This window comes from Lytechinus variegatus, chromosome 2 (assembly GCF_018143015.1).
Source record: "Lytechinus variegatus isolate NC3 chromosome 2, Lvar_3.0, whole genome shotgun sequence".
In the NCBI taxonomy this organism is placed as follows: Eukaryota; Metazoa; Echinodermata; class Echinoidea; order Temnopleuroida; family Toxopneustidae; genus Lytechinus; species Lytechinus variegatus.
Window position 1 is genome coordinate 20,117,260 of NC_054741.1, and position 14,190 is coordinate 20,131,449.

Here is a 14,190-nt window from a genome sequence, read left to right on the forward strand (position 1 = left end):
TACAAGTCTAGACTCTAACCCTGTAATAACTTTTGATGAGGCCACCATCTTTCAAAGGCTCAAATATAGTCAATGACATCATTAAATAGCTATCAGTTTCTACAAATAAAAGAATGTAACCTTGTTTACAGTATGCTTAAACATCTTTCTGGACACTATACCTTCTATTCAAGGTAAATGTTATACACAATTCTCAGACTCCAATATGGTTTAAACTACTATGACTTGACACCCATCACCTTAAACTAAACTGGGTTGCAGTCTTCTTACATGTCAGACATCACCCAAAATTAGGCTTATCTCCTACAATCCTTTGTGAACAGCACTGTAGACAAAGTCCATTTCTTAAGTCGTTTGAGACTTAGGCCACAGCTTAACATAAAATGCAACTTAGATAATGGCACATATGTCATCCTTGTGCAATGGCAGTAATTAATAACGTATTGCTCTAATTTGGTTTTACAACAAATTAAATGCATCATATGCCCTAAAAATCATCAGTATTATTTACAGCACAAAGAATTGTCATGAGAAATCATTTGTCACCCTACGGTAAAAACCAGTGCAGTGTGAAATGTTGTCTTTCAAAAATTTTAACTATATGCTTAGAAGTACTTAATAAAAGGTTATAATTGCACTAGTGCAAGGCATGAATTCATTCTAGAAATATGATATAATTTAACCAACCGGCTGCATTTGGTTACATCACATTACATGTATTACTTATTAAATGAAAAACCTTACTTTAATATAATTTTAAATACATATATGTTCATTTTATGAATTCATTGGCTGTATGGCACCTCAATATTAATGAGGTACACCCACACACATACACACAGAATGATCCAAAATTTCAGTCATTTCTATTTACATAAAAAACAAGAATATAAACAGACATAATACATTGCTGAATCGTGATTGTTATCTGGGTATTTGAAAGTAATGTCATATGCATTGAGTTTCACCTGAATGATTCATTACTATCAAAATACTTAAAAATACCCACAAAACAAACAGTGGGTAGAACTTTGAAGTGCATAATCAGCATCAAACTGAGGGCTACTAAACAAATATCAAGGCATAAACATATTCAATTTAAAAAAAAAATCATTTTGAAACCCAACATCAGTGTTTTTTTTTTAATTTGAAATCCAGTCATCTCTTGGATTTAATCAAAAGCTATGCAAAAGTCAACTTATTTTAATCCAATAAAATAACTCTAATAAAAAATAAAGTCGAAATTTCCTTTCATTTTAAATGAATGAGTTAATCTAAATGAATGACAATGGATTTCCACAATGGGGAAGAAATTTGGTCATGGTCATGGGGGGGGGGGGTGTTTCACAAAGATTTAAGTATGATTTAGAGTCAATCGCACGTAAATGTCGAGTTGCTTGTGGTATAAAAGGCATGACCGCACTGGTCAGAATATGCAAAGAGGACGCCCACTACTGCGTATTGATTAATGAGTTTGCACGTTACATATCATGAATGTGTCGGCATTTAAGTGCAGCTCTTATGTCCTACTTGAATCTTCGTGAAACACCCCCAGGTGTTTATAATATATGCACAAATTCCATCAGTCACATAGCGTGAGAGGGTGTTTGGCAACAAGATTATATAACATTGAAACGGGCGCAAATATTCATGCTTAAATAATACTTGTCATATAAGCCAAAACAACATGTACACGTATACTGATCTTTAATTTCACCACATACTCTCTGCTTATGACAATCAAGACACTGACAAGTTCAGCTGCACATTAAAGCTCCTTAAATTTATCTTCAATATTGACCAGAGGCTTCAAATCACCAATAATCAGATGTTTTTTACATATGAGGCTGGAATTACCTGAAAATACACTGATGACGCCGAATAGGATTAAAGGGACGAATCATGTCAAATTATATGAGACTATGGGGTCTGAACTATGAACATAGCCTACAATTGGTTTATTAACAGTCTACCGACTGGGTGAGTTGCTTACAGATTGGTCAGATATGATAAAGCAGACCCATGGTTTCTCACGATGAATCCTTGCACAACGAGTTGATCAATTCATTGAGCTGGCCACTTTTATCGGCATAAACATGGTGATCTGCTCCTTTAATTATCTGCAAGAAGATTGATAATTATCAATGATATCAGGTAAAATTCTAGATAAGGGAATGTCTTGTGAGTATGCCACGATTAGATTTATTAAAGCTGCCTTATTCTTTTCATATCATTTAAGAAAATGTCGCGACCGATAGAAATATCCTCATAAGGCCCTAACGTTTATTTGTTAAACTATAACCAGAACAGAATGAGGAGGGGGGCGTCTCTCCTTGTTCAACAATACAAGTCTAACATTTTATGAAACTAAATTTATGATGCTTGTGCAGCTGGTTTTTAAACTCATGCAACATTTTGTGCTCGCCTGTCCCATCAATAAAATCAAGCAATTCCATTCTAGTTATGATCAAATAGAGTTAATGCTAATTTTGCAATAAAAAGCACTAATAGACAAAAGTGAAAATAACAACACTTCATAATGATTCTCTTTTGTTTAACATCCAGTCAAAAGCACTGACAGTTTGGGGCTTCCTTTTATAAATTGGAGCATAATCATGATTTTTTGGAACATAAATGAGCAATTTCAAGTATTCAAGTAGTCATGTACAAGTTTTTGAGAAATTGACAGTAATCAGTAGGAGTTAGGGGATGTACAAGCTGATTATTGGGCGTATACATTTGTTTCATGTCCAAGATCGAGGAAAGGGGGGGGGGAGGGGGTACAAAACGAGGAGCTCTCTCTTTGGGTCCTGCCTCTCACTTCCCTTCAGCCAGTACTGGCTGGATACTTATGCTAAAAAAAAGAAACTACCATCCACACTTACCCTGACATCTACCCTGGAGTTAGGTCTTAACTGCTTCACCAGGCTCCCTCCAGTGAAGTCCATCCAGCTCCTTGAACCGTAGATCATACTGATGGGGATGTGGGCTGGCAATTCTCCTATCCTGTCTTCTAAGGGGTTCCTGGCCCAACCAACCTGCATGCTGATATCCTTGAAAGCTTGTTCGCCACTGCAGTTTGAGCAGAGAGAAATTGAAACAAGTTGAAATAGGGAAGGTAACCTAACAATACCTAGTGAGGCTTTCAGAAGATCCCTTTTCTGTGAATCTTTCTCAATCATAGAGTCTAGAGGGGCAGAGAAAATAAAACCATGCCCCTCCATCACCTCAAGAATCAAATAATGATAAATGTTTAAACTAGAAATATCAATGAAGGTGATATCCCGTCCTATGCAGTTACGTGGTAAATACTACTTCCAAAACTTTGAAAATGAATCTTGCATATCTTTATGAGACTAATATCCTCATTTTCTGTTCTCTCTCTTTTAATTATATTTGCTTTTATACCTTTTTAATTTTTTACAGTTCAGCAACAAGTTTTAATAGGCCAACGTGATTGCAACACGATTTTGACGCACACACAATGACTGCACATCTTTACCCAAGACCAATGTGTGTTCCAAATTTCATGAGATCGGTTAAAAATGAGAAAGTAGTTCGAAGCGCAAGATTTGTGACGGACTGACAGTACACTGATGTATATTCACCTTCAAACTTTGTTTGGCAGGGGGTATAATAAAAAAGATCGAAAGATTAATACTTATGAAGATAATGCAGTGATAGACATTAACATGGGATTTAAAAATAGTAATTTTTATCTAATGGCAGGTGAAATAAGAGGCCGTTCTCATTACACTTTCCAGAACTAGTTTACTGGAAACCGATTCAGGAAACCAGTATGGAAGATCGCTTTGCTAGTGTTCCCACTTGATCACAAGAAAGTGGTTTTCAAAATCACTTCACGTAAAGTGATCTTGTTGCTATGGAAACACTCTTAGTGGGGTGACACGTTTCGCGCAATATTCAAAACTGCAGCGCAAGCATTCTACACCTGTCGTGTGGAGTAGCGTGCTCAAAATGTGCAAAGATCGCTTCCCGAGGAACGATTGTGTCCTCACTTCTGCTAAAACCAGTTTAACAAGGCAAAGCAATCTTGAAAACTACATCGTGAGGTGGTTTTCTGAACTGGTTTGGAAGATCGCTTCCAAAACAGCTTGACCTTTCTCACTACATGTTAAACTAGTTTCCACTAAACTAGTTTTAAGAAGGTAGTGAGAATGGTGTCTAAGCAAGTTTTTTAGAGACTTACGCTGGATACTGTGCATTGCAGTGGAAGATGTACTGTGAGATGCGATCATCACTGAAGAGCGATGAAAATTTCCTTCCAACAGTTTCTCCTCTTGCTTTTCTAATCAAATAAGGTCCTGAGAAATCATGAAAAGAAAAAAAATATCTCATTTTAATCTCACTTGTGAGGACATAAGCTGGATAATGGAGTTTGAAACACTACTACATGTTTGTGTCCATACCTTAATTCAAAAGGTCTTTTGAACACTTTATCTAAAACTTACTTCTGTAAGATCCAACATATTGACATTAGATACATTATAGGCGACTGGTAAACTACCCTTCCTAAAAGAGACAAGACAACTTCTTTCATAACAAGTGGAATGCCTCTGGCGGTCTCACCTGCATCACGCGATTCAATATAGCAGCAGTACTGATTTTGAAAACTACTATAACTCGCACAAGATGTTCAGTGGTACTTGGTTACTCTTATTTCCACGTTTTATGAACTAGACCAATACACTTACAGAGATATGATGGTAATTCAACAAATACCCCCAACATGGCCAAAGTTCATTGACCTTACATGACCTTTGACCTTGATCATGTGACCTGAAACTCGCACAGGATGTTCAGTAATACTTGATTACTTTTATATCCAAGTTTCACGAGTCAGATCCATAAACTTTCAAAGTTATGATGGTAATTCAACAGATACCCCCAATTCGGCCAAAGTTCATTGACCCTAAATGACTTTTGACCTTGGTCATGTGATGTGAAACTCATGCAGGATGTTCAGTGATATTTGATTACCCTTATGTATAAGTTTCATGAACTAGGTTCATATATTATCTAAGTTATGATGACATTTCAAAAACTTAGCCTTAGGTTAAGATTTTGATGTTGATTCCCCCAACATGGTCTAAGTTCATTGACCCTAAATGACGTTTGACCTCGGTCATGTGACATGAAACTCAGGCAGGTTGTTCAATAATACTTAATTAATCTCATGGCCAAGTTTTATGAAGTAGGTCTATATACTTTCTAAGTTATGCTGTAATTTCAAAAACTTAACCTCAGGTTAAGATTTGGTGTTGACGCCGCCGCCGCCGCCATCGGAAAAGCGGCGCCTATAGTCTCACTCTGCTATGCAGGTGAGACAAAAACTAGTACTGGAGGATGAAATTCAAAATTTGGTACACTAATACACCACCTCAAGCATTGATGTAAGGTAAATTGGAATGTGGGTTAAATGTTTTGTTACACAAGGCATAAGCAATTTGGTGTCTCGCCCATTTATAAAAATAACCAGAAATATCATGATTTGCGAGGGCATGCAACAGAACTGTATCGAAACTTCATTGTGAAATGACTGGGATGGAATAACACTTGTCATAAGAGTCTGGTACATTAACTTCAATGTTGATCTCAAAACTACATACCATGTGACCTCCAAACACAATAACATGCAGGTCTCCTAAATACACCTACAACCCAAGTTTGGTATAAAAGTGACTTACGGTCGCACAGTTATGTGTCATATCATTGACCTCAAAATGACCTTTGACCATACTTTGTGACCTCTGATTGCTCCATGATATGCAGGTCTCCTCAGTACATCTACAACCAAAGTTTGGGTGATAAGTGACTTACAGTTGCAGAGTTAAGTACCATAAGGTTTGTGACAGAAGGACAACATTTGGATCCCTATGTCTCGCCTTCAACTCAGGTGGGCGAGACAATAATGAAACAGACAATTCTATCAATATATTGTACCCAGGGTTAACTCAAAGCAAAGCAAGAGGTATACCATGTACCTAGTGGTCCTGCTGCCCTGATCGTTGACAATGGATTGAAGGACAGTGCAATGGTTCCTATGATGCGAGCCCAGTAAGGCAGCTCCAACTTCTCCTCCTCGTCTCTCTTGACCACACCCCAAGGATCTAGGAGAACTAGGTGCTTCACCCTCTCAGGGTGGGCCAGGCTGTATGCCGATGATAGGAAACCACCCAAGCTATGACCAATCTGGAAACATCAAGATACAGACATGGTTTACATCCACATGCTTTATCTAGCTTACTCTTGATTTTACCCTTTCAATACATATCCAAAAAGACCAAATGAACAAGATATATGTGCATGGATAGAAAGGCACCAAACAGGCATTCAGAATACATTGTGCTGTACAGCATGTCTATAACTTTTGAACAACTGAGGCAATATCTTCAAGATAAGCAGCAGAGCCCTTTGAAAACTATAGCACCAGATGAAGAAAGGATTATATTAGATGCTCTTCTAGATCTAAATTTTCAAATTTTTTTGTTCTCTACGTATTTAGGAAGCATTATTTGGTATCCATGTTGCAGAACTTAACATATTTTTTAATGTCGTAGTTGCTCATTTCAAAGACCTTAATCATCATTAAAGGACATCCTTGATATTTCTTGATATTTCAATCTGGGTTCCTCTTTCCATGTTCTTTTTTCTTTTTCTATATTTATTTATATTAAAAATTATTCTGATAATCTAGTTAGAAGGCACAATCTATACTACTACACTGACAACTTTGATTAAAAATAAATCCTCCAAAACAGTGTTGTTGTTGAACTAGTCTACAAGATTATTTGTTGACCATATCACCACCGCAGGAGCAGTCCACATTTCCCTGTCAGATATTTTGAAAGATAAATCTTACCAGGATCATTTTCTCTAAGCCCACAGATTTCCTCCATTCCTCGATGGATCGGACAAACTCTGCTTCAGCAGCCTCTGCTCCGAATGGAAACTTGGGGCGTGAGCTGCGTCCGAACCCCATGACGTCTATGGCATAGACAGGTCTGTTGACTGCCAGCCCTTCCAAGTTCATTACCCAGAGTGCAACGCCACTAGCGAAACCGTGGATGAGGACATAAGGTGTCTTGGTTGAATTGGAAGGGTTCATCTCCAGCGTTCTGATTTGGTTCGCTCCATCGTCGATATCCGCAAAGAAAGATTTGTATGGCACAGTTAGACCTAGGGCAGAAGGTAGTCAGGTAGAAAAAATATCAAAAAGTAGTAGGACAAGTTTAATACTTTTCATTTTACAGGACCATAAATTCAAACAGGGATCTTGGGCCCTTGAGAAATGACTCTTCTAGAAAATTACATCAGCTTATTATTAATATCATGATAGACTTGTGATAATAATAAGACTCTTAGACCTGACGAAATAAAATGTTTAAATACAGGAATATGAGTGGATACATGTACATCCTCAGATGAAAGTACATTGGTCTGATGGAGTGGGCTCTATCGTTTCTCTGACATTTAGATCATGATTCATGACCTGCATAAGTCTACTTGTCATTCGTTAATGACTTCGTGATTTAGGATAAAATAATCATAAATCATTCATGCAATCTATATCATCTTTATTTTGTATAGATTGCACAAACTACAATGACCTGAATTTACAAGATGATTGCTTGAACTTTAAACTACACTTGGGACCTGCTTCTGAGCCCACACCCCTATATAATTTTGTTTCTTTTATTTCTTTTATTTCTTTTATTTCTTTCTTTTATTTATTTTATTTATTTATTTATTTATTTTTTTATTTATTTATTTACTTATTCATTTATTCATTTATTTATTTCATGTATTTATTAATTTATTCATTTGTTTGTTTTATTTTTTTTTTTTTTAAGGGAAAGGATCTGTGTGTACCTAAGCACATATTCCACTGAGACTGAGAATGACAGAATGGACGAAAGCAATTATGATTAAGTCTTCTTTAAAACTTCCAGTTAGTCATGAGATTGAATTTTGGAAGAAAAATAAAGCAACTGAAAATTCAGGAATCAAGAGACTGATAAGATTGTAAACCCAAAGTCTAAAGTGAGTTACATGCACTGATACATATATGCAGGGATACAGTTGAATGATCCACTGGAACAATTTTTTATCATAGCTTGAATAATATAAGTACATCGCATAAAAAACCTTAAATATTCATGGTTCTTGCTTTCATTTTTTAACCAACAGGATTTTAAATGTTCAACTTACAGCCCAGAATTTTCTCCTCTGCTTTTTCTAGAAGCTTCGCTGATGTAGGACTCCACCTCGGCATCCATCGATATAAAAATCCTTCACTGGAAACATTAAAGATATGAAAAATAAAAGCCAAGGTAGAGGTCACTACGGAACTTTATTGGGTATGATTTCTACGGAAGTTAGGGAGTTTAAATTCAATTTTAGATATATAGTTCAGAAAAAATTATTTGATTGGCCGTCTCTGAATGTAATCATGATATGATGGGAGAAAAAATAAACTCTAGATGAGAACCAAGATGGCTGTCCAAATATTACAATTGCAGTGCATGGTTCAGTGTCTCCTCAACATTGCAGTGCAGTGTCACTCCTCAAAAGGAGTTGTCAAGCTACTTCATTCCAACTTTATCAAAATTAGAGTAAGATAATCCATTCAAATATTGAATTTCCATAGTTTTTATAGTATGCAAGGGGGAGGGGGCACTCTGCCCCCCCCCCCGACATGCAAAGGACGTATTCCTGCTCCCCTGACGAGCATGAAACACTTTTTCTGCCCCCCTGACTAGCTTGAAGACCTTTTTTTTTTTTTGCTTGTCAGTCGCATCATTGCTTGAATAAGAATATTCGCTATTTGTGTTGAACAATGCCTCGGAAATTAGCAAAAATATGAATAATCTATGAAAAGAAAGAAAATTTTGGCATTTAATATCGTGATATTGGGAACCACCGTTCACTTCACACCACAGCGCTTTATTCAGTCACACGCACAGTTCCCTATTTCCACCTCCATTCACTTTGTACACAATAACACAAGTGCGCATATATACAAATCGACGAGTGGTTCCCGAAACCATGATTTTGCCAAAATTTTGAAAGCTTAAGGAAAATCCTTCAATAACACGCATCATAGTAACGACACCTTTTCCTGACCCATGTCACGCCTAACTAACGGTACATTTATGGATGGTACATTTTCATTTTCGGATGGTACGTATATATCGGTATATGTGCATTGCCATTGGTACAAATATACCCACTTGTTGTGTGTGTGGTCAATCGATTTTTTAACATCCATTTGGATTTGGAAAAAGTAAAAAGCTCACCTCAAGCATGAAGAAAAGTTTAGGCCAAATTCTTGATACATTTTTTTTTTAGTTTTAGACGATTTGACAATAATAATGGAGAAGAAAATTAATGCCAATTAAAGTAGATTGCAACTACTGAATTTGTATTTTTTTGTGTATATCCAAAGACAAAAAAACAGGCTTTAAAATGCCAAAGGTGTCCGGACCCCCCCCCCCCCCTCTTAATTACAACACGAACTCGAACTTGCTTATACTACTATACGGCGGCGCAGAGCTACCCTGCGACACAGACAGGCCCAGCGCCCGTAACTTACCCGTCATCATTCCGCCTCAAACTGCATGATCTTCGGCAAATCCGCCTTTCGTTTCCGTTTTCTATCGTCATTTCTCTCTTCTTGTCACTGCTTGTGCTCAAGTCTGGTTCTTGTACTGATTCTGTAGTTGTCATCTTTACGAAAAATAGTCTGAATCCACCAAATTTAGTAATTTCAGGATCGATTGCATAAGCAGCCAAAACTGCAAGTCATTCTAAAAAATTATTCTGTGCATACACCGTACCGTATACTGCGGCCATGAATGTAAACAATATATGACGTCATAATGTATTTTTAGCAGTTTGTAATTCCGCAGCGAATGTTTGGAATTGTTCATTAAAGAATACGAAACATAAAGAAGTTAGGAAGAATCCCGAATGCTTGAATAACGTTTTCATTTTCCCAATTGAACATGGGAAAATTTTATGCCTCGACTTATCTGATATTTTTTTCAGATTCAGCAAGAAAACCACATCATTGCGAACAATGGCCCCATATCTTGAAAAATTGAGATCGCTGCCAAATTTTCAGCTTCTAGACCTACTTTGTCATGTTTGTGTCTATTGAAAGAGGAAACTTAAAGATAAAACATTGTCCACTCCTACAAAAAAGATTCAGTGTCAACAAGAAAAATTAAATTAGCATAATAATGAAAATTCGATCCACATGCATTGTTACACATCATTTATTATCAGGAGAAAATGCAAAAAGTTATTTTTTTTCTTTTGAAAAAAATATCAAAAAGTATAGTGGATGACGTCAAAGGTAATTCCCTCATTAATTTTGCACCATGACCAGTATGTGCATATAAATGACTTGTGAAATTATGCAAAAAGTTTCATATCATAACTTTCTTATTTTGCATCCGTAAAACTGTCAGCATTAAGCTGCCGGATTTGATTTTTTAATCAAAATTATTCGAATTGACCTTTTGGGTGCAATTCGATTTAGAAAATATTATAAAAGGGGGCCTGTATGCTTTGCTTTTTAAAATCTCTTTCCTCTTAGATTTTATATAGTTATTGCATTGTACAAATCGATGTAAATGGTTATGTTGCATTAAATAAATTGGATTACCCTTGTAAATATGCAAAGATTGACAGAGGAAACGAATTAGATTGAATTGAATTGAATTGAAAAAAAAATCACGGTTTCAGTTTCTTAATGAAAGGGGCATGTGAAAATATATAAAGCTCTACCAGTAAGCGAAGCGAGTAAGTAATATAACCTTCAATTAATTGAAAATATAGTGTTATGAAATATTTTGATATAATATCCAGAAAATTATTTCATTACAGTTTTTTCAATCATTTCCTTATATAATTTTTCGGTCGTGGAACTTTTTTTTTTTGGGGGGGGGGTACGCCATGCAGTGATTGGTTTATCATGATACAGCAGTTTTGTAGCTTATCGCGACTTTACAAAACCAAAACTTTTTTTTAATCCATAACTAAACTGCATCAACATGTTTTGTTTTTGTGTTCTTATCAACCTACTTTGGTATAGGCATGCCCTTTCTAAGAATTCGATTTAAAAAAAAAGAATTGACCAAAATCATGATCCTGTCCTTTTCAAAAGGACGGTCGTGTGGTCCAGTGGTTAGAGCATTGACTCATAATCGCAAGGTTGTGAGTTCGAATCCCAACTCTTCCATTGTCTCCACTTTGATAAAAAGGCCCAAGAGTGATATGTGTCGTCTATTACGTCAGCCACTATGACTGATTAACCTAGACGTAAAATGTTTCCAAGGTAATTGGTTATATACCAGCTTGGCGTTTACCAGCAAAAAATGCTGTCCTGCCGAGCTCCTACGGGAGTTACCACAAACAGAAATACAAACAGAAAAGAAAGTCTATGCACGCACCATTCAATAAATGAATGGATAAATAAATGAAATATCAAACAGATAAAATGATGTTTATATTCAAATAATTATTAGCTTATCTATACCGGTTGATTTTATGCAAATTTTATTTTCCCAGAGTAGGATGGCATTCATAATCATCAATGTTTGCCTATTATAATCCAATAAACATCAGAGGTGGATCCAGGGGGTGTGAAGACCCCCCCCCCCCTCCATTCGACGGCGCCAGAACAAAAGGAGGGGAGAAGAAAAAAGAACATGAAAGAAAAAAGGGAACAATAACAGAAAAAATGAAGAAGATAATAGGAGGAACGAAATTTCATATTTCAAGACAAGGGAAAAAATTGGAAAAAAAGAGACAATATTTTCGGCCACTTAAAGAAAAATTTCACTCGCGCTTCGCGCTCCCATTCCGTGTAATAAGATACACATCCTGCTCAGGCCCTATCCAGGATTTTCTATAAGGGGGTTCCGAATGATAAAGAGTAAACCTTTGTATAGGCTGCATCAGTTCCGTCCCCCGGGACATGTATTCAGACCTGAAAAATGAACACTCAGAACAATTTGTGTAATGGTGATCAGCTGCGTATCTAGGCCCTATTGTAAACAATATACGAGCGCGAAGCGACAGATGAATACTGACCTGAAAAGAAGAAAAGGGTCCTGTTCAGGATGGTTTGCAGTGACTCGTGAGAAGGAAACATGTCTCGCCTACCAACATGGGCGGAAAGCCCATGGGGATGCCCCCCCCTCCCCCACCAAAATAGTAGGGAGACACAATATCAAATGTTCCCCCTACTATTTTCGTCTGTTATGATGGAAAGAAATACATCATTCAAAATCGAAATAAAACATGTATTTTGGCCGAAATGACCTTACATTTTGGGTGATTACCGTTTTTTGTTATTTGTTTTTGCTTGTCAAATTTTCCAGCCTCTGGTCCCTCGACCTTTGGGGAACATTTATTGTGTTTATTAAGTTCCGCATTCCATCCCTTGAAAAAAAATATTGTCTATTAGACCACTGTGGTGGTGAACCACACATTTTTCCCCCTACATGGAGTCTGTCACTCTTAACATTTTGCATGGGAATATTTTTATGCTCAGTGATAACTCAACGAATACTATCACTATCACCCACTCATTATGGTCATGGAACCTATCAGGTCCTAATCTTTAAAAAGGGGAAATTTGAATACAACATTTCAAATTTGGGCAGGGCCGAGGTCCGTAGAGGGAAGGCGGGGGCGTATTGGGGGCAAAGGGGGCACGATAGGGATATACGGCGTTACGTTACGTTACGTTGACAAAATTTCGCGTATTCATTTATTGTTACGTCATTAAATCTCGCGCACCTAGGTTGCTGGGCTACTGGCAATCAAAATATTGGGATTTGATCACATTATCATTGACTATATAGAATATCACTTGCGTGAGATTTCTCTGTCGATTATTTTGGTTAATTTGTTGACGATTTCGTTTTCAATATGGGTTGTCTACAAGTTAAACCTTGTAAAAATACCCGGGAGAGTAGCAATACACCTCCAAGAGGATTTGGTGTTAGGAAGAAGGGCGGCAAGGGACAATACCGTAAAAAGGTATATATTAAAAATCATTATCAATGTGATTGCCGCATGTCAAAAACTTTCGTAAAAGCCGAACAAAATAATGTAGCCCCCCCCCCCCATTAGCTTTCATGAACAATAATCTACATCTAAATGGATTTATTTATTCTGAAAGAAATATTAATAGAGATGTGGAATGTCCCTAAAATACTGAAGATTTAAGGCCATGCTCTTTAGTAAGGTTTTATCAAGTTCATGATGAAAATGGTGCTAATTGAAACGAAAAGTAGACTAAAAGCAAAAAAGTAGAAATGGATTTTCCCTCCCTCCTTCTACCCCCCCCCTCTCTCTCTCTCTCTCTCTCTTTATCTCCTCCTCAGTATCTTATTCTTATACTTATAATAGGCCAACATACCATGTCTACTTTTCTCTCTCCTACTTTTGTCTATCTTTATTTTCGATGACACAGTGGCACAATTTTCTGCCTTTCTTTCAGTCATTGCCCCCTCCCCCATTCATTTGACTTTCTTTATCTTTATTTACCACCTTCATCCTTCTAACTCATGATAACTATATTTCCGTTTCACTCAGCTGACTATTTTAATCGTCAATTTAACTAGTTTGTTTGAGAGCGTATAGATCAACCATTAAAAATTGGCTCATTACATCAATGTTGATTGAAGAGGATGTATTTTTGTTTACCAAGATTCCTCCATAAGCAATTTGACATACCAAATGTATTTTTTATTTTGTTATATACCAGTGGACGGGGGTAGCAGGGCCACACCCTCCCCGTTATGATCATTGTCCAGGGAAAACAAACGATTCGTATTATATGAAGAAGGTAAATATTTGTGTCTATTTCTATCTATCCCATGCAAATTAAAATGCACTTTCTTGTCTTGCTTGTGTTAGTTAAATTATGATATTTTTTATTTTCTTAATTTTAACATCGTTTTCATTCCCAAGTATGAGGGCTATGATTGAATTATTATTGTAAAATGCTAAAAGAGAAAGGAAAACACAGAAATCTATGCAAATAAGTTTGAAAGGATAGTTGTATACAAAATGATGATTTTGAAGAATAGGTGTATGGCTGATGGAAAATGTAAATGTAAAAAAAAACAGCAACACATGGTGTATTAG

At 36.6% G+C, this 14,190-nt stretch overlaps 1 protein-coding gene across 1 annotated transcript; it reads right to left on the reverse strand.

Annotated features, from left to right (window-relative positions):
• Positions 1–341: 341 nt before the first annotated feature.
• On the reverse strand, positions 342–9,873 carry LOC121407521 (1-acylglycerol-3-phosphate O-acyltransferase ABHD5-like). The gene is made up of 7 exons (XM_041598648.1): positions 9,617–9,873; positions 8,233–8,318; positions 6,884–7,200; positions 6,006–6,213; positions 4,211–4,325; positions 2,886–3,072; positions 342–2,120 (listed from the first exon to the last, which is right to left on the reverse strand). Exons 1-7 carry the CDS (start codon positions 9,748–9,750, stop codon positions 2,031–2,033), a joined length of 1,137 nt encoding a protein of 378 aa, XP_041454582.1. The 5' UTR covers positions 9,751–9,873; the 3' UTR covers positions 342–2,030.
• Positions 9,874–14,190: the final 4,317 nt, after the last annotated feature.